The sequence below is a fragment of the Sciurus carolinensis genome, chromosome 4, assembly GCF_902686445.1.
Source record: "Sciurus carolinensis chromosome 4, mSciCar1.2, whole genome shotgun sequence".
NCBI lineage: Eukaryota > Metazoa > Chordata > Mammalia > Rodentia > Sciuridae > Sciurus > Sciurus carolinensis.
Genome location: NC_062216.1, coordinates 161,533,630 through 161,559,335, shown reverse-complemented (window position 1 = coordinate 161,559,335; position 25,706 = coordinate 161,533,630). Strand labels below are relative to the sequence as shown.

General features: G+C 36.2%; 1 protein-coding gene across 2 annotated transcripts in view; it reads right to left on the bottom strand.

The window, feature by feature from the left end:
* Polr3b (RNA polymerase III subunit B) overlaps positions 1-25,706 on the bottom strand; it is a 130,558-nt gene that overhangs the window by 68,644 nt on the left and 36,208 nt on the right. For both annotated transcript variants that reach the window (XM_047551347.1, XM_047551348.1), the window contains 2 exons: positions 20,450-20,569; positions 15,032-15,166 (listed from right to left, as the gene is read on the bottom strand). In XM_047551347.1, the coding sequence (XP_047407303.1) occupies positions 15,032-15,166; positions 20,450-20,569 (255 nt within the window). The remainder of the gene's footprint in view (positions 1-15,031; positions 15,167-20,449; positions 20,570-25,706) is intronic.

Genomic DNA, 25,706 nt, shown 5'->3' with positions numbered 1-25,706 from the left:
ATCCTTTCAGGGCTATTTTAATAAACTTAAACCTTAACTGAGGCCTTTTTTTTTTTTTTTTTTTTTTTTTTAAAGAAACTCCTTAACTTAAAAATATGTATTTTAAAATTAAATCTTAGAGACACATATAATTTTCTATGTGCCCAACATTATACTAGAGAGCAAAGATGATGACATCAGTCTTGCACTTAGAGACACTTTTAGACTAGTCACTTGCAGTTGTTTAGATTTCACTGACCACAAAACTAATTTTTATTTATTTTTTATTTTTTTTAGATATTAATAGACCTTTATTTCATTCATTTATTTATATGTGGTGCTGAGAATCGAACCCAGTGCCTCACATATGCCAGGCAAGTGCTCCACCACTGAGCCACAACCTCAGCCCCATTAATTTTTAATTTTATAAATAAAAACATTTAAACCCAAAAAAGGAGTGTGTGTGTGGGGGGAGGAGATTACCAATAAAAAGTTGACGACACTAAAAATGTAAAGCCACTTGAACTTCCCTGTAGCACTGGTAAAAATGCAATCTGGTATAACCACTTCAGAAACAACCTGCCATTATCTACCCATCATTTATGCCAACAGCTTCTCTCCTAGGTGTATCCCCTATGGCAGGAGCTCTCAAACTTTAGAAGGGACAGTAATCATGCTGAGGACTGTTGAAACACACAGTGCGGGCCCCACCCTTATATTTCTTATTCATTAAGTCTAGGGTAGAGTCCAATAATCTGCTTTTCTAATAAGTTCCCAAAGTGAGAGCTGCTGGTAGGCGGGGACCCTTTAAGAATCAGTTTTTCTCAGAGACAAACCCACATAAATACAGTCACCTCATACTGGACAAAAATGCCAGAAACATACATTGGAGAAAAGATGGCCTCTTCAACAAATGGTGCTAGGAAAACTGAAAATCCGTATGTTGTGAAATGAAATTAAACCCCTATTTCTCACCCTGCACAAAACTCAAATCAACATGGATCAAGGTCCTAGGCATTAGACCAGAGACCCTGTGCCTACTAGAAGAAAAAGTAGGCCCAACACTCCAACATGTTGGCCTAAAACCAAATTCCTCAACAAGACTCCTAAAGTGCAAGAAGTAAAATGAATAATCAATTAATGGGATGGCATTAAACTAAAATGCTTCTTCACTACAAAGGAAATAATCAAGAATGTGAACACAGGCTGGGGCTGGGACTCAGTGGCAAAGTACTTGCCTAGTATGTGGGAGGCACTGGGTTTGATCCTTAGTACCCCATAAAAAATTAAACCAATAAAATAAAGGCATGCTGTCCATCTACAACTACAATTTTTTTTTTTTTTAAAGAACATGAACAGGAGACTACAGAATGGGAGAAAATCTTTGCCACCTGCACCTCAGATAGAGGATGAATCTCCAGGATATATGAGGAACTCAAAAAACTTAACACCAAATAATCCAATTAATAAATGGGCAAAGGAACTAAACAGGCACTTCACAGAAGAAGAAATATGAATGGTCAACAAATACATGAAAAAATGTTCAACATCTCTAGCAATTAGAGAAATGTAAATTAAAATTACACTGAGATTTCATCTCACTCTAGTCAGAACGACAACTACCAAGAATACAAGTAACAATAAATGTTGATGAGGATGTGGGGAAAAGGGTACCCTCATACATTGTTGGTGGGACTGCAAGTTGGTGTAACAACTCTGGAAAGCAATATGGCACTTGCTCAGAAAACCTGGAATGGAACCACCATTTGACCCAGCTGGGTCCCACTCTTTGATATGTATCTACAGGAGTTAAAATCAGCATACTACAGTAACACGGCCACATCGATGTTTAAAGCAGCACAAGTCACAATACTAAACTATGAAGTCAACCTATGTGCCCTTCAACAGATAAATGAATAAAGAAAATGTGGTATATATACACAATTGAGCATTATACAGCCATAAAGAAGAAAATTATGACATTTGCCGGTAAATGGATGGAACTGAATACCATCATGCTAAGTGAAATAAGCCAATTCCCAAAAATTCAGAGGCCAAATGTTCTCTCTGATATGCAGATGCTAACACACAATAAGGGAAGGGAGATAGAAGTTCACTGGATTAGTCAAAGGGGAAGGAGAGGCAGGAGAGGGATTGGAATAGGAAAGACAGTAGAATGGATATAACTTTCCTATGTTCATATATGAATAAAGGACCAGGGAAATTCCACATCATGTACCATCATGAGAATGGGATCCTAGTAAGTTATACTCCTTATCAAAATACCCAAAGGACTTAAAAGCAGCATACTATAATATGTCAAAATACACTCTACTCTCATGTATATCCAAAAAGAACAAATTTTTAAAAAGAGCCAAAAAGAAACATACAAATGCATAGGTTGAAATAAATAAATAAATAAATAAATCAAATCAGTGTTCTACAGAAATTTGTATGTAACTGCATTAGGACACAGTTTATTTGTATCTGCACTATTTGTAACAGATAAAAATTGGAAACCATACAAATACTATTTAGATAACTTTTGTGGCAAATTCACATAAAGCAACATTAATAAGCAATGAAAATGAACAAAAAAATAACTAACCATGGAATCATGGCTGGATCTTAAAAACATGACATTGGGTGAAAGAAATCAGATATAAAAAGAATATATATGGTATGATTTCTTCTGTATAACATTAAAAAATCAGCACAACTAAACTATACTGTTTAGGAAGGTACAGTTAAGAGGTAAAGCTCTAAAGGAAAGCAAGAATATAAAAACCATGAAAGAAGGTGAGCAAAATCTCTTAATGACTTCTTAAAGGCTAACTGTGGGCTACCAAGAGAGTTTAGATTTCTTTAGAGCCCCAGGCTTGAGAAATGTACACACTCCTAAGTCTTCTCTGTGGGGTGCTCACTAAAGGCTGGAGTGCAGCAGAAGACCTGAGAAAGACTCCTTTGTTCTACTGGCCTGGGCTTTCTCAGCATAGGAAGCAAGACCTACATACAGGTGATTAGAGAAGGGTCAGGAAACCTTTCAGTCTAGCAAAGTCCTGGGAAGCAAGGGGAATGTGCACTTGGAAGAAGGCAGAGGCAAGAGATGTTTGTCCCTGAGGTGGAAGAGGAAACCTCCTTTGCTCTCTCTAAGCCTTGCACCTAGTAATAAGAAAGTCTACCATGGAACAGGTTCAGCACAACCTCCTGCCACCAATTCCAGGAAGATACAAAACCAGAGGGAAGCGGTAGAGAGCAAAAAATCATCTTTCCCTGGGCTAAGGCTCCTGCGCTGATACACAGTGGGGGCCGGATCCCACAGGGAAGAGGAAGAAAACTGAAAGCTGTGCACTACAAAACTGGGAGAAGGGAGAGAATGCCCATTCTCACCACTCCTGTTCAACACTGCAGTCACTTCAACAGGGGAGTGAAGGAAGTACCAAATATAAACATTGGATAGGAAACAATAAAACTGTCTCTACTTGAGATAACATGTTCATCAACACAGAAAATCCCAAAGGATCTTAAAACAAAAATTCCACTGGAAACATTAAATTTAGCAAACTTGCAAGCTACAAGAAGAGTGAACAAAAATCAACTAGGTTTAAAACATTACTGAGAGAAACTAGAGAGAATCTCAGCAGGAGATATATACCACATTCATGGATTGGGAGACTATGATTTGGATGTCAATTCTCTCTAAATTGATATACAGGTTGAAATGTAATCTTAAATCAAAAGCTTGCAGGCAGTTTTTTAAATACTTGTAAAAATGAGTAAGCTAATTTTTAAATTTAAGTAAAAAGGCGAAAATTTCTAACTTTATGATGATATTCAGAAAAAGAAGGAAAAAAGTCCTTGACTGCTTATCTCTAGAGGAAACTGGAGATATAAACTATTATTCTGCAAACTGGATTTTTAAAAAACACGTAGCATTCATTTATTCTGCCCCTCCCACATAGATTATGTGTCAAGGTAACAAAAGACATGATAATGAAAACTATTCCTTATTTTAAAATTCTAGTTAATAAGTGCATTAGAGTGAAAACATTAGACTATCACTATTTTCTATGACCTAATGAAATAATAAATTGAGGAAATGATCACCATAAGTTTTAAAATAAAACCATCAGGAGAAGAGTTAATGGGAACTATTACAATAGAAGAATCAGGGCCCCAAAACCTAAACCAATGATCAATCCCAATGACACAAAAAAGCAGATATAATGAGATATATTGTTCCTGAAAGGATGCAATACTACCATCCATGAAGTGTTTGGAGAGGGGATGCAAAACAACACTAACATATATAACATACATAACATACATTTACATATATACATATATACACACACACATATATATATGTATATATGCATGTTAAAAGACACCAAGGGATTTATTTAGTGTCCAGGTGTTCGAGTAATTCTTACTTTTATTATCTTAAAAAATTGATTTCCAATTTCATTCAACTATGATCTGATATAATACAGGGTATCAGCTCTGTTCTTTTGTATTTGCTAAGAGTTGCTCTGTATCCTAAAATATGGCCTATTTTGAAAAATGTTCCATATGCAGCTGAAAGAGAGTCGCTGATGGATGAAATATTGTATATCTGTTAAGTCTAATTTTATTTTTTTAAGTTATATAAGTTTTTGTTTGGCATATCCATCCAGTGAGAAGGATGGAACCCTTCCAAACTCATTCTATGAAGCCAATATCACCCTGATATGAAAACCAGAAAAGACACAACAAGGAAAGAAAACTTGAGAACAATATCCTTGAAGAACATAAATGCAAAAATTCTCAATAAAATGCTCGCAAATCACATATAAAATAACATTAAAAAGATAGTGCACCATGACCAAGTGGGGTTCATCCCAGGGATGCAAGGTTGGTTCAACATAAGGAAATCAATAAATGTAATTCACCACACAAACTTAAGAGACAAGAATCACGTGATTATCTCAATAGATGCAGAAAAGCTATTTGACAAAATACAATACCCATTCATGATTAAAACACAAGAAAAAATAAGAATAAAATGATCATACTTCAACATTCTAAAAGCTACATCTGACAAACCCAAGGCCAACATCATTCTAAATGGAGAAACGCTGAAAGTATTCCCACTAAAAACAGGAACAAGACAGGGATGCTGTTTTTCACCACTTCTAGTCAACATAGTCCTCAAATCTCCAGCCAGAGCAATTAGGCAAAAGAATGAAATAAAAGGGATACAAATAGGAAAAGAAGAGGCAAAACTAGTTGTTTGCTGATGACATGATCCTATATTTACAAGTCCCAAAAAACTCCACTAGATAATTTTAGAATTCATAAATGAATTCAGCAAAGTAGCAGGATACTAAATTAACACTCATAAGTCAATTGTGTTCCTATACTCCAAATGACATATCAGCTGAAAGAGAAATTAGGAAAATAATCCCATTCACAATAGCTAAAACAAACAAACAAACAAAAATCTGGGAATCAATCTAACAGAAGAGTTTGTGAAAGACCGCTACTGGGAAAATTATAGGACAATGAAGAAAGAAATTGAGGAAGACCTTAGAAAATGGAAAGACCTCCCAGGTCTTAGATAGGCAGAATTAACATTGTCAAAATGGCCATACTAACAAATGCTATAGAGTCAATGCAATTCCCATCAAAATTTCATTGACATTTTTCATGAGAATAGAAAAAGCTCTTATGAAATTCATCTGGAAAAACAAAAGGCCCAGAATAGTCAAAGCAATCCTTAGGAGAAGAGTTTGAAGCAGCAGACATCACAACTCCAGATCTTAAATTATACTGCAGAGCTATAGTAACAAAAACAGCAGAGTACTAGCACCAAAACATGCAAGAAGACCAATGGAACAGAACAGATAAAACAGAGACAAACCCACAAAAATACAGTTACCTTATACTAGACAAAGGTGCCAATAATATACACTGGAGGAAGGATAGCTTCTTCAACAAATGCTGCTGCGAAAACTGAAAATCCATATGTAGCAGAATGAAAGTTAACCCCTACCTCCCACTCTGCTCAAAACTCAACTCAAAGTGGATTAAAGACCTAGAAACCCTGCACATATTAGAAGAAAATGTAGGCCCAATACTCCAACACAGAGGCACAGGAAATGACTTCCTTAACAAGACCCCTACAGAGCAAGAAGTAATTAAAAATCAGTAAATAGGATGGCACCAAACTAAAAAGCTTCTTCACAGCAAAGGGAACAATCAGGGTCATGAAGAGAGAGCCTACAGAATGGGAGAAAATCTTTGCAACCTGCATCTCAAACAGAGCATTAATTTGCAGGATATATAAAGAACTCAAAAAACTCAACACCAAAATAAAAGCAATTAACCTAATCAATAAATGGGCAAGGGAACTGAGCAGACACTTCACAGAAGAAATATGAAGGGTCAACAAATACATGAAAAAATACTCAACATCTCTAACAAGTAGAGAAATGAAAATTAAAACTACATTGAGGTTCCATCTCATTCCAGTCAGAATGGCAATCATCAAGAATACAAGTAACAAAAATGTTGGATAGGGTGTGGGGAAAAGGTAACCTTATATAATGCTGGTGGGACTGCAAATTGGTGCAACCACTCTGGAAAGCAGTATGGAGCTTCCTCAGAAAACTTGGAATGGAACCACACTTGACACAGTTACTCCACTTCTTGGTATTTGTCTAAAAGAGTTAAAATCATCATACTACAGTGACACAGCCACATCAATGTTTACAGCAGCTCAATTCATAATACTAAACTATGAAGTCAACCTAGGTGCCCTTCAACAGATGAATGGATAAAGAAAATGTGAATGACTTTATGAGATCTGACAGCAAATGGATGAGTCTGGAGACAATCATACTAAGTGAAGTAAGCCAGTCACCAAAAAACCGAAGGTCAAATGTTTCCTCTGATGGGTGGACACTAACCCACAATAAGGGGAGGCGGGTGAGCGAGGAGAACAGAAATGCAGTAAGTTAGACAATGGAGAATGGAGGGAAGGGAGAGGGAATAAGCAAAGGAAAGAAAGTGGAATGAATCTGACAGTTTTTCCCAAGTATCTATATGAAAACAAAACAGTGACTTCCATCACCATGTACATCAATAGGAGTGGGACCCTAACAAGAGGAAGATATATTCCATGCTTGTAAAACTAAATCAGAATTGATTCTGCTATCACATATAACTGAAAAGAACTAATTAAAAAAATAAAATAAAAAGACACCCTGAGAACACATGATGGTTAATTTTAGGTGTCAACCTGAGTGCATTATGGGATTCCCAGACAGCAGATAAAGCAATTTCTAAATATGTCTATGAGACTATTTCTGGAAGACAGGCATCTGAATCAGTAAACTGAGTAAGCAGATCAGTCCTCTCTCAGTGTGGGTATGTACTATCCAATCTGTTGAGGGCCTGGATAGAAGAGTGTTCCCTTTCTCTTCCTGGAGCTATGACAGTCCTACCCCTGCCCCATCTGCTCCTGTCCTTGGATATTAGAACTCCACAGTCTTCTACCTTTGGACTCCAGAACTTACACCAGTGGATCCCCAGGTTCTCAGGTCTTCAGCCTCAAACTGAAAAGCTACATCACCAGCTCCCTTACTTCTTAGGTCCTTGGATTTTTTTTTTTTTTGGGGGGGGGGGCGGGGGTGAGGACTGAACTCAGGGGCACTCAACCACTGAGCCACATCCCCAGTTCTTTTAGTATTTTTTTTTAGAGACAGGTTCTCACTGAATTACTAAGGGCCTTGCTAAGGCAGAGACTGGCCTCAAACTTGAGATCCTCCTGCCTCAGCCTCCCAAGCCACTGGGATTACAGGGATGTGCCACTGTGCCTGGTTAGGTCCTTGGATTTGGATTGAACTATCACTGGGTTCTGTGGTTCTCCAGCTTGCAGACAGCATATCATAAGACTTCTTTGCTTTCATAATCAAATGGGCCATTTTCATAATAAATTCATCTATCTACCTATCTACCTCCTACTGTTTATTTCTCTGATAACTCTAATACAAGGATACTGTCATTAAAACCCAGGAAGTAGGCAATTCTTGGAACAAAAGATATAGTTTCTTCATACACACAGACACACTCTATAGATTAAAAAAAAAAAAACTCAAGAGACATATCAACAAATTTTATTATAAACAACATTTATGGGGAACTCTAAATACATCATGGATCCTTGATAACAGAAGATAACTATTCCTTAAAATTTTTTAGGTGTGAACAGGACATGGTGGTGCACACCAGTAAGCTCAGCTACTCTGGAGGCTGACACAGGAGGATTGCCAAGTTTGAGGCCAGCCTGAGCACCTTAGAAAGATCCTGTCTCAAAATAAAATAAAAAGGGCTGTGGATATAGCTCAGTGGTAGAGTGCCAGTTTGTGTAAGGTCCTGGGTTCAATCCCTTTGCAACAAAAGAAAAAAATTAAGTATGAAAATGGTGTTTTGATTTTTTAAAAAGTCTTTTTAGAATGTGACTTGATATCTGAAATAAAATAATTTGATGGTTGTAATTTGATTTGGGAAATGAAGGCATAAGAGGGAGATGAGGAGGATACAGATAAAACAAGACTGTCTTATTGATAAAAGTTTTGGGATGGATATATGGGAGTTAATTTTACTATTCCATTTGTGTACATGTTTTAATATTGTTATTGAAAAAAACTACCAAAATCCCAAAAGGACTTAGAAATAAATCTAACACAAGAGGTACAAGGCCTTCAAGAAGAAAATTAGAAATCTTTCTTGAAAGACATCCAGTCCAAGAAAACCTAAATAAAAGAGCAAAATATTTATAAGATAGATATTTTATGATTAGTAATTTTCTCCAAATTTGATCTGCAATTCAAGACAAAATTCTGATTTTAATGAAAACTGACAAATTCTAAATTTTATATGGAAAAGCTAAGACTCTAAAATAGCTAACACACTCTCCTTTGAAAATCAAATGAAAACAGATTCCTTACTTAATTCCAGATAGAATGAAGAACAAATACCAAAGATACTTTTAAAATGTAAAGAGCACAAACTATTGAAAAAAAGGGCTAAGGGCTAATAAAGCTGACCACAAACTTACAAGTGATATTAAAGATACCGTAAGTTACAAAAAAATAAATAAGATAGCCTGGGACAGGATATGCACAACACATACAACTGATAAAAAATTAGGAATCAAAATATACAAAAAAATTTCCTTGAAACCAATAAGGATAATACAAATAACCTAAAAGGCATTTCAAGGCAAAGAACAACAGGACTTCAATACCACATGGAAAGGGCTCAACCTCATTAGTGATGTGAGGTAGGAATGTACAATGAGACCAAAAAGAGATCATTCTACACCCACTAACCAGACAAAATTTTTAAGTTTGATACCAAGTCATGGATGGAGATCATCAGAACTCATATACAAATACGTGGGAAGACAGTTTGACATTTTCCAGTTAAACTGAATATTTAACTTGACTCCATGACTAGGCAATTTTCTTTGTAGAAACTCAAATATATGGAAGTCAGGTGATATAAATAGTGTTAATATTTTTTAAAAGGGAAACTATAAAGTTCTTGATCAATGCAATGGATGAAGTGGTATTCACCATATTATATCTGCACATAATAGAATATAATACAAAAATTATGAAGGTGAATCTTAAAAACAATACTGAATGAAAAAATGTTGAAGAAAAATTATATGGTATCAATCAATTTTTATAAAGCTCAAACATAAGCAAAACTTACAATAAAAGATTTTAAACTTTTAAGATTAAAAACACAAATAATGTAATAAATCAAGAAAATAATAAATGCAAATATTTTGAATAGTGGGAAGAACAGAAGAGGACTAGAGTAACAAGTAAATGGAATGGTACTGATAACAGTCCAGTTCTTAAGTTGGGCTAGGCAGTGGCTTTGAGGGTGTTCATTTTATTTGTATCTTTCATAACTTACATGTATGTAATATATTTTTATGTTAAAAATTACATGATAAAAATTAAATGCTATTAAACAACAGTGACATCTTTTAAATAGTGTGGTCATGGAAGCCAAATCAATGAGATGGAATAGGAATTCACAAAAATGGTGTAAGATGGTTCTGTTTCTAGAACCATGGAATCGTTTCTAATAGATGGTCTCCCCTGCAGATAATAAAGTCTGCACAAAACATTTAAAAACTTCTTGAAGGCACTAGAAGGCAAAAATTAGAGTGTGAGTATCACTGACTATATTTCCATTTTTAAGGCTTTTCACCTAAGGGAAAGCCATATTGTAAGAAGGGTTCAAGACACAATGGGAAGTTAAAACTCAGAACCCCAAAGTCTTAACTGAATGAAGAAGAGAGGAAAAGAATCTGAGCTACTGAATTTGAACAGCTGGAAAGTAAAGGGAAATCTCAGAAATGAGAGAACCACAGAAAGAAACCCTGCATTCTGTATATAAACTTTGCCCAAATCTAGCTGACTCCTGAAAGGTGTGCCCCATGTCCCTGATAGCTCCAAATATGGGTGGGAGTTTGTGACTGCTCTGATTCACAGAATAAGATGAGTGGTGGGATGTAACTGAGGGCTAGGCACTAAGGTCATGCAGTTTCTGTCTTGCCATGGAAAACACTCCCTCTCAGAAATACCAAGTCACTGATGCCACAACACTGGAAAGGCCAGGTCCTCAACTGAACCTCACCTTCAGCACTCCCTAGAGTCCCCTGGCAGAATGCCACCCCTGATCTCCCTCAGCAACACCTGAAACAGAAGAATCAAACAGCCAAGTCCTTCCTGAATTCCTGACCTGCAAAATCATAAAGTCTAAGAAAACTCATTGTTTTAAGCCACTGTTCTGGGAAAGCATGTGACACAGCAACAGATAGAACAACAGTTGCATTAGTTTACAAGAGGAAAAACTAAGTAAGTAGGTGGTTTACCACAAATAAATCGTGGGCATACTTGTTTAATAATAAACATAATAGGTATTACAATTACTAAATCCCTCTGCATAATTAACTGTACTAGTTTTTGTTTTTATTTTGTAAGCATTTTTTTTTTTCTTTACAGAGCAAGAAAAAAACTCAATATATTTGTGATCTAAGTTAACTAAAAATCATTAAAGTATTATGGGAGTATTATATTTATACTAATTATTAACATAAAGAAGGATTGTGAGATTTAGTGAAATTTCAAATAAAGATTTGCCAAATTCCATACTGGCTACACTTGTGAATATTTACAATAGACAAGATAGTTTTTTTGATTCTTCATGAAGAAGATACTCAAAGTAAATGAGTACTCTCCTCTAATTAGCACTAAAAAAAGAATTTCCTAAAAGGGATTGGGCTTTATGCTTTTTCTCTTTAAATCAGACATATCATTCTGTTTTTCTATTAAAACCAACTTTGCAGATAGGGGAGCTAGGATCTTGGACTTGAATTTACTGTCAGAAGAGTTCTAAAAAGAAAACTTCCTCCTCTGAGAGCTTAATCCCTTCTTACAGTCAGACCCAGCAGTTTCACTCATGGAAAGAAAGAATATAGGAATGGAAGCAGGTGCAGAGGGGTGAGAGGGGATGAAGAAGCCCATTCCAGCCACTTCCTGTGGAAACTGGCAAAAGGAACTTGAATAAGCATCCTGAACAGAATCGAATGCCCTTAACCTAAACCACAAAAGCTCAGTTCTCTTTTAATTAGTCCTCTACACTTAAGACACTTTTGTCTCAAATTATGACAAAGTATGTTTGAATCCCAGCTGAATTTGTTGCAGCCTCCTGATGCAAACGCAGGGAAATGTCCCTCGTACCAAACAAGTAAAGCAAGCACACAATCAACAGAAAAACAGCCTCGTTAATAAATTTCTCCACTCCTAAATTTTCAATTTAAGAAAATAACGTTGTCCAGTTCCAGAGCACTGCAAGGCTCCAGAGAAACTGCAAGGCCAAGTCATACAATCAATCACATTATTTAGGTCAAGAAGAAAATGATTAAAAGGGATGGAATGCTGGTGATAATATTCAATACCTTTCATTGCTAGTCTGAGGCCTTTCTGCCTGCTTAAGACAGGAGCACTATTGAGCAAATCAAATTTAAGGAAAATATGCTGACAGCTCATCAATTGATTTTCAATGAAAATGCTAAAAAATTAATAAAGAAGTTAAGCTGCTGAAATACAGTTTCACCAATTAGCTTAATGTCAGAGAATTCTAATTAGGCGTCTTGAGATTGCTATTTAGTGTTTAAGCCTTCAGAGTGCCAAATTCTCCTTTTCACACAAACTGGTTGCAAAATTAAAGACATTAGGCAGCCTTAATTACATTATCAGAACAGCTGGGATTAGGCAATCTCTGAAGTCAAGGCGGCATTCTTTTGTCACAGGGTGGAAATCCCTGGCTTTCCAGGGTGCCGGATTTTGGTGCCATTCCATATCTCACCCATACAAAGCAAGCTGCATTAGAAACAAAAAATTTGCAGACAAAGAATAGAGTAATGTGCAGCAAATAATGAACACATTACCGAAAAAGAAAAGGTAGGTGAAAAGATTAAGCCTGAAATCGGTAGGTTTTGCTAACACCTCTACTGGCGGCTGGCCTGCCAACCCTCTGGTGGCAGTAAGACTGAGGGAAAGCTCTGTGAACCGGCTGGGCCAGTGGAGACAACTCTGTTATCTAAAGCTAAAGCACATTTATACTTCCTCATCCCATGGGGTGTGAAATTAGCAGCTATTGTTTTTACACATTTTTGCCAACACAATGCCTTTTATGTCTTTACATTGTTTAGAAAGCTATGTTTTCTTGCACAAGGGAACCCTCTTCTTAATTCTAATTTCTTAAGCAACAGGATAGCCTCCTTTCCCACTGCCCGCCCTATTCCATTCCTTATTTCTCTAGACAATCAACTTTTTTTCACAAACTCATTTAACAGCATGGTTTTTTTTCCAATTAAAAAGTTAAAAATTGGGATTGTTAGTGGGGATACCATAAATGCCTGCACTAAGGTCAATCAGAATGTGGTCAAAAGCAGACCTGCCAAACTCAACAGAGTTCCCCACAGTCCAGCAGATACTAATTTTTCCCAAAACCAAAACTTGCTGAAACTTCTTTCTGGAGGATGAGGTACTGGGGATTGAACCAGGGGCACTTTACCACTGAACTACATCCCTCCTGACCTCTATATTTTTCATTTTGAGACAGGACCTTGCTAAACTGCTGAAGATGGCTTTAGCCTCCGGAGTAGCTGGGATTATAGGCATGTGCTTGCATCCAGGTACAAAACTTGCTATAACTTCTGAATTCTAATTTTTAATTTTAGCGGTGGTAGTGTCTGCTGTTATCACAGCTGCCATTATCTCTCATCTGGAATACTGCCATCACCTTCTAACCTCCAATCTAGTCTCCAAATCAGATCTTTTAATCTAAAATTCAATCATACCAATCCCCTGATTAACCCTCCAACCATTTTTACTCCATGTAAATCTAAATCCAAATCCCTTTCCATGGCCTACCAGGCTCTAGACAATCCAGCCTCTGCCTAGGTCTTCAAAATCATCTCACCACATTCCACTCTCTCCAACCACACTGACCCTCTCAGTTTCTTCAGTTCCTAAATTCATTCCTGCCTTGAGAGATGCACACCTGCTGTGTCTCTTGATGGAATTTAATTCCCCAGGTTGCATGAGGTTGGCTTCTCATCATTCAAGTTTCTGCCTGAACATGTGAGGGCTTGCTAAAAATATATCATTTTTTTTTTCCAGAAGACCTTCTCTGATCATCCTGACAAAAGCAATACTTTTCCTCACCATTAATACCCCAATACTTTATCAGGTTACAATCCAAGATATTAAACAAAAAAGAAATAGAAAAACATGACCCATACTCAAGAGGAAAGCAAATCAAAAGACGGACTCCAAAATGACAGAATTAGCAGATGAGGATTTTAAAGCAGATATTAAAATTCAAGGATACAGTTAAAAGTCTGGTTGTGATATAGGAACAAAGACATTTCAGTAGAGAAAAAGAAACTCTGAAAAATATATCCAAATGAAATTTCTAGAATTTAAAAATAAAATATCCAGACAAAAAAAATTAGCTGGATGCATATAACAATATATGACATCAAAGAGAGTAAATGAACTTCACAATAGATCAAGAAAAGTTATCCAATATGAAGAGAAAAAAATAATTAATAGAACCTCTATATCAAAAGATTTGTAATAATTAGAGCCAGAAGGATAGAAAAAAAGAGTAAAGCAAAAAAAGATAATTGAATAAAGCCTGCAAATATCTCATTTGGTGAAAGAAATTTACAGATTTAAAATCTAGTAAACTCTAAGCAGGATAACAACAGAGACAGTCATACCAAGGTACTTAAAAACCCAAAGAAAAAGAAAATATGTCCATAGCAGCTAGGTCTCTATTCTAAAGATCTTTAATTTAAGGTAATTTGTGATTCAAATGCTGAAATATGAAGTTTCAAAGATAATTATTAGCTAATTTCTATCCAGTAAAAGAGATACACACTCTCAAAATGAGATGGCATTTATCAGCTAAGGCTTGAAATGAGATTAAAGACATTCTCACAAACCTAGTTTTCTATCATGTTTCCAAAAGAGTTGATAGTTTGTTTATGCACTCTCTCTCACTAAACTATAAGGACTAAGAATAAAGGGATCTTTTTCTGTCTTTTTCTCTTTCTTATACCGGTACCTAGGAGAATGCTTAGAATATAACAGTTGTTTAATAAATATTTGTTAACTGAATACATGATAGGAAAGTCATATTTCACTTCCAACATTACAGGGAATAAGGATAAACATTTCAATAAAAGATATAATACAGGTAACATACAATCAACAATATTTAAAGAATTGATGTTGATTTTTTCATGAAGAAATTCTTAAGCTGAAGACATAGCAAGTCCTGTGTGAAAATATATTTCAAACGTGCAACTTATATTCCATTCAAATCTCTCTTTCTTCTGCTAAAAATGAATACCAAACTATTTTTTGTTGAAAGAAATAAGATTTCTGAGATAAAATAAATAATTCACCTGTCCTGCCAATTCCAACCGCTTGTTACCATAATAGTCTCTGTCGTCAACTTTATTATCACCTTGGGCCAGAATTACTCTTCGCACCATCACTGCAGTATAGATACATTTGGCTCGAAAATTGAATTCCTTAACCTGTAATTCAGAAATTAGAGAAAAATTTTGAGACAATGCAAGCTAAAATTTAAGATGCCTTAAGGAATCATTATAGCATTCAAATAAGAAAGCACTGAGAAGTTACGATTCCCCTGATTCAAAGATATTCCACTATATTCCATATTCAAAGAAAGTTCCCAAGCAGTAGATGGTAACATTTCCTCTTTGTTCTTAGTGTCTGTGATAGCATTTCTTCAGAGGGCCACTGTCAAGTCCTTCTCTTCTTGCCTATTCGCACCACTCCTACACAGGCAGAGCTTATCATCCCCTTTGGATTGACCTGTGGTTAGTCGGAACAACAGCAGAAATGATGCCAAGCCAATTCAGGTCCTAGTCCCTAAGTAAAGTGGCAATCCACCTCCTTTTCTTCTTCACAGAGTTCTGAGATACCACCTGAGACATCCAAACACTATGGGGAGGAAAGATCACATGGAATAGCCTCAGGAGTGCTGAAGAAAATGAGTGGGCCATCTTAGATGTCCAGTTGAGTCTCTGGCTGACTCCAGTCTCAGCAACTTTCTATTTGCAACTTGTGAGAGACCTAAAATGAGAACTCCCTCTCCAATTTTAGGTTAAGCCCTGTAAACCACAGAACTAAGATACAACATATAGTTAAGTTAAGCCATTAAACTTAGGAATTGTTAGGCAGTGATACAGGAAGAGTAATACAGCATTGTTTGACATGTAACAGTTACCTGCTGAATGAATGGACTGATGAATAAAGGCACTGAAAATGTTCTACACAATCTTCTCTGAAAGCTGTATGAATGAAGCTGGCTCAATCACTAAGTTGAACCAGGTAAAATAAGAATTGAGACCTGGTAAAATAACTGCACTGGTTTGTTTGAGAAGACAAAATCTATAGGTAGATCCTTTTCCCTATATCTAAAGAGAGAAGAACATGGCCCAAACTTTTGCAGATTCCAAGGAAGATTTTATAAGCTTTTCCATAGAGGATACATACTATTATAAAATTTCCCTTTATATATCTTAGTCATTTGGTAAAATTTCCATGAGATCTTATAACTCATGACAAAATAATTCAGCAGATTGTGATTTAAAACAACAGCAAACATTTTCCTTCCTATACTTTGCTGTTGCTGTTAAGGAACTCCACTAAACAACACAGGATGATAGAATTCTACATATGTTTCAAAAAATTCATTTTCCTTTGAAGGAAGTTTTATTTATTCTCTAGGTCAATATTTTCTTATTACTGAGAACTTTGGAATGTATCAAAAGACATGCATTTGGAATGTGATAAAGAAACATTAGGAGTCGGGCATGGTGGTGCGTACCTATGAACCCAGCAGCTCAGGAGGCTAAGGCAGGAGGATTGATAGTTCAAAGCCAGCCTCAGATTAACTCAGCAAGGTCCTAAGCAACACAGTGAGACCCTGTTTCAAAATTTAAATAAGGGCTGGAGATACAGCTCAGTGGTAAAGCACCCTGAGTTCAAATTCCAGTACCAAGAAAATAAAAAATAATAATAATTAGGCCTAAAAAGTACTTTAGCATCTGTACTCACAAAACAATTACATCAGTAAGAAAGGTCTTAAAAAAGAAAATTCTCTATCTTCAAAGTACTCTGCAGCCAAAACACCGATCACAATAGTGTTGGACAGCTATAAATACATTCTCAATTAATATTTACAAAGCTCTAAGGTTCATTTTATTTTTCTAATCATACTGTGGCAAGTTATAGTGAACATAATCTAACTCTTCTAGTTGTATTACCCTGTATTACCTTTTTTATTAATGAGAAAAATTAAGCAAATTTTTATTAACCAAATTTTCAATTTTCAATAAAGTTCATTTCAACATTTTCCTTGAATAAACATTAATAGTGGTAGATTCTCCCAAGACATTTGTAAGTGGAAGTAAACAAGGACATATATAGCAAAAACTCTGCTACACTCTATAAGGCACTTGAACCCTAACTCATTTTGCACTTCCCCCTTAACAATTATATGCTGAAAAGTAAACCCCAGGTCTTAACTGAAATGTTTAACACTTAGCACATTTTTCTAGGACTCTTCCAAGTCATACAGTGAGTGGGAACACACTTATTTGGTGGCTAACATCACTTTTTGGTACAATATCAATAATTGTGGGATGTTAATCTATGGATTATCTGAAAAAGGGAGAGAAAGAACTAACAAACAAGCTTAAAATGCTATAACAAAATTACAGTCAACAGAACTTTGGAGATTAATCTCCTACCCTGGAGTTTCAGACTCAGATTCGGTAAGTACAGGGTAGAGTTCCAGTACTTCCAACAAGTTCCCAGATAGTGCTAATAATACTGGTAAAGGGAATGCTCTTTGAGAACCTTGACCCCCTAAAGAACTTAAAGACATGGTATCAAGACAAAGTTCCTTTGCAGGCCACCCTCAAGTATAAGTGCTGGAACTGCCGGATGCCCTGCCCACTGTTCTCTCTCTTTGTGGATATACCTAAACCAGCGCTTTCCATGGTTTCACAATAGCTATATAGTTTCCATAGATTCACAATAGCTATATAGTTTAGTTGTTCAGGTTCAGCACGGAGAGTACTGCTTTATCTCTGTAAGATTTAATTATTTACTTAATATTTTTAATCATCTTTAACCAACTTATTTCAAAGTAAGCTTCATCCTTTGCAATAACACATAAAATCAAAAACCAAAAAAAAGGGATCTATTTTTTTTTTTTTTTTTTTTTTTTGGTACCAAGAATAGAACCCAGGGCCCTTAACCACTAAGCCACATCCCCAGTCCTTTTATTTAGAGGGAGGGTCTTCCTGAGTTGCTTAGGGTCTTGCTAAGTTGCTGAGGCTGGCCTTGAGCTCAAGATCCTCCTGCCTCAGCCTCTGGAGCTACTGGGATTACAGGTGTGTGCCACCCAGCCCAGTCAAGGATCTGAGGTGCTACTTGCATTTGAATAAACATATAATTAAATCAAAATGTCCTGTATCACCTAAAGTTATCCTTTATACCACACTTAGGTTAATACTGTCCTAAATCATTCTGGAAAATGGTCTTTTTCCTGGTTCATCTAATATGACTTCAATACATTATGTACAAATAAGCTTTTAAAATAGCAATTCAGTTTCAAATCTTTCTGATCATCCAAAAGAGTTTAAAATTCAGTTTAGACCCAGCTCCAATGTTAAGAATTTCCTAATTCTTTGAATTCAATCAAGGACACATGGCAGTTGAAGAGAATCAGAGACCTACATTGCAAGCTCACACAAGGTGTTTTGAGAATGTAATCAGATGGCCACTCTCCACTTTTTTTTTTTTTTGGCTTTTAATTTTTTACAGACTGCATTTTGATTCATTGTACACAAATGGGTTACATAATTTCATTTCTATGGTTGTACACAATGCAGATTATGTCATACCATTCGTGTAATCATACATGTACATAGGGCAATGATGTTTGTCTCATTCCATTTTTCATACCCCCATCCGTCTCATTTTCTTCTACATATTCTAAAGTTCCCCAATTATTCTCTCATCCCTCACCCCCAGCCCCATTATATATCATCCTCCACTTATCAGGGAAAACATTCGGCCTTTGGTTTTTTGGGCTTGGCTTATTTCACTTAGCATGATATTCTCCAATTCCATCCATTTATTTGCAAATGCCATAATACTATTTTTCTTTATGGTTAAATAGTATTCCATTGTGTATATATACCAGAGTTTCTTTATCCATTCATCTGTTGAAGGGCATCTAGGTTGGTTCCACAATCTAGCTATTGTGAACTGAGCTGCTATAAACATTGATGTGGCTGTGTTACTGTAGTTTGCTGATTTTAGGTCCTTTGGGTATAAACCGAGGGCCACTCTTCACTTTTACAGATCTCTTGATCTTCCAGTATTAAAATCAGTACCTGAAGGTAGTCAGTCTGCAATGTGAATCAGATCATTCATAAAGGCACATATAGTAATGAATTTATAAAGAGTGGCACATATATTAAAGGGGGAGGGAATGATTCTTGCCAACATGCCACATGCCAACACGGCTAGTCTCTGCTTAATAAGTTAATAAAAAAATACTATGTACTAGTTTAAAGGTCACAGGGGCCAGTCCTCTCTCTGACCACCAATTTGTGGGGTGATAAGGCAAATCATCCAGCTTGCTTGACCAAGAGTGGTCTCCTGTCCAAGCATAGACCTTGGACTGAGTGAAGAAGGTTGGACGATGTAAACTTTAACATGTAAGGTCTAGGAGATGAATTCGTCAAAAAAGCATTTTAAAAAGTATCTATTTTATCCCACTCCATGGTATATACCCAAAAGACTTAAAAATCAGCATACTATGGTAACGCGGGCACATCAATGTATATAGCAGCTCCAATTCACAATAGCTAAGCAATGGAGCCAACCTAGGTGCCCTTCAATAGATGAATTGATGAAGAAAATGTGGTATACATACACAATTGAGTATTACTCGGCCATAAAGATGAATGAAATTATGGCATTTGCAGGTAAATGGACAGAATTAGAGACTACCACGCTAAGTAAAATAAGCCAATCCCAAAAAACCAAAGACCAAATGTCCTCTCTGATATGCAGATGCTATCTCATATTAGGGGGCAGGGGAATAGAAGTTCACTGGATTAGACGAAGGGGAATGAAGGGAAGGAAGCAGGGATGGGAATAAGAAAGACAGTAGAATGAATTGGACATAACTTTGCTATGTTCTTATATGAATACATGACCAGTGTGACTCCACATCATGTACAACCACAAAAATGGGTAGTTATACTCCATATATGTATGATATGTCAAAATACATTCTACTGTCATGTATAAAAAGAACAAAATTTTTTAAAAAGTATCTATTATAGTGATGATTATACAACAATGTGAATATACTTTACACTTAAAAGAGTAAACCTCTGTATATTTTGCAACAATAAGTAAATATATCAGAAAGGACTGTAAGCTTGTCTTATTTTAAAACCAGGTAAGACACCAGAGCTGTTCTTTGAAACCATGAAACTAGTAGCAGCACTATGATCATATGAATATCAAGTAACTGTAAGATTGAAAGAACCACCACCAGACCACACACATCCTAATGGCGAATGGTCTGAATACAAACCACCTGCTGGTAGTGGGTGACTATTTCCAGTGGGGAAGCACAGTCCTTTTCAGAAGTCTCTCTTCAGGAATAGACTTTTAAATAGCAACAACTCCTAGTCACAGTTCTCTAGCAGACATTCACAGATTCCATTATCATCATTATTCACTGCAAAAGTGTTACTCACTGGCACATGGGTCAGGATGGTAGAAGCCAGGAGCTCTCTTGCTTCTTCTATTTTGGTTTTCTTTGGTCCACCTCCCCACATCCTTTGCCTTCTTACTTTATTTCCTATATATTTTAATGCCTATAAAAAACAGATTATAGTGTTTGAATGTCATCACTAGAGATCATTAATTAAGCACCTATATGCAAATATATTATAAGCAAAAAAATAGGCACCCCAGTTGTAGAGAAACCTGCAATAGTAATAAAAAAATCAACACTTATCATGAATTAGTGACTAATTAGCTTAATACACCACCTATTTACATCAGTTTCCTTTTTATTTTTTACACTGCTTTCTTCTATAAAATATATACATGATAATTGCAGGAAACTTAGAAAATACAGATAAGGGGAAAAAAGTGTGTGTGTCTGCATGTGCACACACGTGCATAAGGCAGCATTAATCCTCTACTCAGAGAGAAGCACAAGTAACGTTGTGGGATGGTACTTCTTCCCCTCCAAAAAAATTAAAATCATATCATGTAAGACCTCTATGTTGAAAGTTAAAACAAAAAAACATGCTAAGAGATAACAAAACCTAAATAAATTGAGGGTTAGGACATTTTCATGGACTGGATTATTCAATAGTGTTAAAATGGCTCACTGTTAACATTTTTTCCAAAGTAACCAACAAATTCATAATTGCTAAATACTCCTGACAGGCTTTTTAAAAAAACAAAAGTAGGTTGATTCTGCAGTTTTAGATTCTGCATACATGGAAATGCAAAGGGCCTGGAGTAGCAAAAAAACGATACTGAGAAAGAAAAGTTAGGAGTATTTCTATTATCTGATTTTTTAACTGTAAGTAATCAAAACAGTGTGATACTGGTGTAAGGATAAATAAAAGGAAGAGAATAAGGAGTCCAGAAATAAATCCATGCTCTATGATCAATTGATTTTTTACAAAAGTGCCAAAGCAATTCAATAAGGAAGGAAAAGTGTTTCCAACAAATGGTGGTGAAACAACAAACTAACTATGAGGTAAAAAAAAAATTAACCCTGACCTCTACTTCACCCCAAATGGAAAAATTAGTTTTAAATTAATTTTTAACTCCACATAAAAACTAAATATATAAGCCCTCTAGATGAAAACAGAATATATTCCTGATCTCATGCTAGGAAAGAGTTTTTTAAACACAGTACAGAAAATAGTAACTGTAAATGACAAACAAGCTTCTTGATAATTTGATATTTTTCAAAATTAAACAGCACAGTGAGGAAAACAAATAAGGAAAAAATGCAATAATTGCAATACCTAAATCTGGTAAGGGATTTATACCCAAAATTTGTTTTTAAAAAAGATTCTGAAATTCATGAAAAAAAGACAAATAGATAAGGAAAATGAACAAATGGTTTGCATACTTCATGAAGAAGAAATACTAGTGGTCAATACACAAAAAAGTGTTCATCATCAGTCATCAACAGGGGGACAACACTTAAAACCACAATGAACCTGACACAGAGGCACACACTTGCAATCCCCACTACCTGGGAGGCTCAGGCAGGATGGCAAGTTTGGGGATACCCTCAGCAACTTAGCGAGACCAAGTCTCAAAATAAAAAATAAAAAGGGCTGAGGATGTAGCTCAGTGGTAAGGCACCTTTGGGTTCAATACCTAGCACAGGAATAAAAAAACAGTCACTCAATGAGATACCCCAATACATCCGCTAGGATGGCTAAAATTAACAACTGACAACACCAAATACTGGCAAGAAGCAGCACTTGAATCCTCCTACACACCGGTGGGAACGCGAAGTGGCAGAATCATTCTGGAAGGTTTGGCAGTTCCAGCCTAATGAAAGCTCTACATACCTCTGCCCTGTACTCCAGCAACTCCACCCTTAAGTATTTATCCAAAGAAATGAAAACGTCCACACAGAGATTTGTTCACACACCAACTTTATTCATAATAGCCAAAGATGGAAAACAAACAAATAAATATCAATACAAGGAACACAATAACTCATGGTGTAGTCACAGTGAGATGCCACTCAGCAACAGGAAGGATGAACAACATGGATAAATGACATAAAAAGGAATAAAAAAAAAAAAAAAAAAAAACTTGGATGAATATCAGACAGTATGCTCAGCAAAAAAAAGCTAAACACAATAGAAAATATGCTGCCTAATTCCATACATAAAGTTCTAGAAAAGGCAAAACTACTTTAAGGGGAAAATAAAAGAATAGTGGAAAACAAGTCAAGAGGGTATAAAGGTGAAACTAATCAGGAAAAGCACAGGAAACTTTAGGGGGACATTGGAGATATTATGTATCTTGTAAAAGTACACTTAAGATTTGTCCACTTCAGGATGTACAAATTACTTTAAAAAGAATGAATTACTAAAATAAATCAAGTTGGGGGTGGGGGCAGAGCAGTGGAGTAACAGGAGTGTCGCATGCTGACAGTGGGTGATGGACACCTGAGGGCTCCTAAGCTCTTCTACATACTTCACATTAAAGGCTTTCCATAATAAAGTGTTTAAAGAAGAGGATCATGTGGTTCTTATTATTTTGTAACAACAATGTACTCTTTTAAAATCTGGCTTTCAGTTCCTCAGAAGAAAGGGTTAACTTCCCTGATTCTTCATCCTGGAATCCTGCCTCACTTACCTGCTTGGAAAATTCCCTCTTCAGGCATCAAAACCTAGCTGGGTATCACTTCCTCACTGAAGCCTTTTGAATCCCACTCTTCTTTCTCTGCTATTTGAATTCCTTGTACATAAAAAACTGAATTATTTTCATTCATGTTCACATCACACTATATTTTAATTATCTACTTACATGTATATACTTCTAGACTCTGAGGGCGGAACTTTGTCATCTTTCTCTTTGACTCTCAATGACTAGTACAGTGCCTGACACGGAATGGGACTCCCTCCCCTGTGACAACATCTTCAGTCTTCCTGTTAAAAGGCCCTTGGAGCATAATACAAACTAAGACCCTGAAAACACTTGCTGCAACGCTGTCCCAATACATAGTAACTAAGTAACTGAATAAAGCAAGTCAGCAGTTGGTGGGAACCAAGAGTACACAGGGAGTTTGCTTTTCTCTAAACTGAGCAGTCTTCATTAAATTTTTGCCTTCTAATTCCTTTGGGGAAAAGGCTGATGATTCTTCGCTTTTGAGGGAGAAACAAAGGAACACAGAGGAACAGGGTGTTCCTTCTGATGGACTGGAAAGCCACCTTTCCCCTGGATACCTAATAACGCTGGAGGGTTGCATGTGAGGGTGACAGGAAGAGCCCTACCTTTTCACAAACAGGCCAAAATGACATTTCCCCCCAAAAGGCAAAAATTAATTTCCTTCTTTACACCAGAGCCCTTGGCAACAATGATATAAAACATATATAACCAATACAGAGTGACAGCTTCACAAACAAAAGAAATGTTGCAAAGACTTAAAAGGGAGGCATAAAAGACAAACAGTAAAAACTTGCAGGTTTCCACCAATCTATTAAAGTGCCAAGTTTTCAAAAGTTCTACTACATAATGAAGCGTACTTGCTAACTATTCATTTAGAACAGCACAAAACATTTAGGTTTCTATTAACTGCTAATGTATGTTCAATGATCAACCATTTCAGATTACTTGTGCCTCTGTACCTTTTATTGGTTACAAATAATGCATCTATGCCACAATCCAGCATGCAAAGTATAAACACTTTCAAAGTTACACTTTCTGTTCAGGGAAACATTTGTCTTTCTTATGTTAACTAATTATATAGTCCCTCCTTTTCACTGAATTGATTTAGTTGAAATTTTCTGTCAGTACCTACTTAACAGAAATAAATGTATGAGTTTCCAATCCACTGTTTAGCCAATGCTCAAACAGCCTATGCTTAGGGCTATTTGACCAACATGACGATGTTTCCAATAAAATGCACACTAGATCTCTTTAAAGCCACTGGGGTGCCATTAAGGTAAATCACTCTTCAGGGCACTACTAGCTTTAAAGAACAGTGAACCTCAAAAAACTGAACCAATTATTATTGTCCACAGAGTAAGATTTTGTATTTTCTACTTCCTGGATCTTTCCTAATACTTCTCCTTCACGTTCTTAGAACACCTGGACGAGTTATTTGTAATGAAGATCCATTCTTATAAATATTTCACTTTCAACAAAGGCTATGGACTCTCCTAATCCAAACAACTTTTCCTGGTGCTATTTGTCCAATTATCTGAATCAATTATTAACTAAATGCAGAAAAAGAGGAAAGCAGTGATGACATAATCCCTGCTGATTTGTGCTCTGGAATGATATATACTTACATAAGATGATTAATGTTCCCAAAGGTTTGGCTTAGTTTACAAAAATATCAACACTGATTTGATTTCAGAACACATACCAACAGATACAAGTGGGGATGTTGTGGCTACAAGCATCCTGGGTGACAAGGAAAAAGCAGTGTGGAACTGATGTCTTACTGTAAGCAACCCACAGAATAGACAATGTACATATGGACAAGTAAAAACTGTGACTGTGGTTCTATAATAAGGAACTCTTACCTCCCAAGAGGTTGCAAGGAATGTTACCAGTGATTTATACTCAGTAAAGCACTTGACAAACCTGGGACTACAAATCCTAAATATGGCTTTTATGGTTCTCCCACATGGGAAGGAAGTACAGTTATTTTTATTATGCTTAGCATACCTAGAGCTCCCTATCGTCACCCTTAAGTCTTGTCCTAAAATTCCCTTGACCAGGAATGCCCAAGAAGGTCACTGAAGGCTCTAAGTGGTGAAAGGGACTACTTCTGGTCTGTTCTTTCTATGGAAAGCAGAAGGAAATTGAGGAGATGGGAAAAGGGTCACATAAAACTAGAGGCCTAAAGCAACTGGAAGAGAATGAAAGGGATATTAAGGGCAGGGTATATAGCTTAGTGGAAGAGCAACTACTTAGCATGTGTGAGGCCTGGATTACAGCCCCAGCAAAACACACACACACATACTAAGAAATGCATTTTAAAATCCTCTATACTAGAATTGCTATGGTTCTTTAAAAAAATTATCACTCTGGTAAATAAAGGAAAATATAGTATGGGTCATTTTATCAGAACAAAAGTCTCTTGGGATATATCTCTCCTCTGAATTAAACACCACAGGCTGACAATTTGTCTAGGCAAACTCCCCCTTCAATCTCTAAAAACATGAGTCAAAGAAACTTCTCTACCACTCCTCCCATCTCCCCAACACCCTTCCTAAATCTATAACCCCA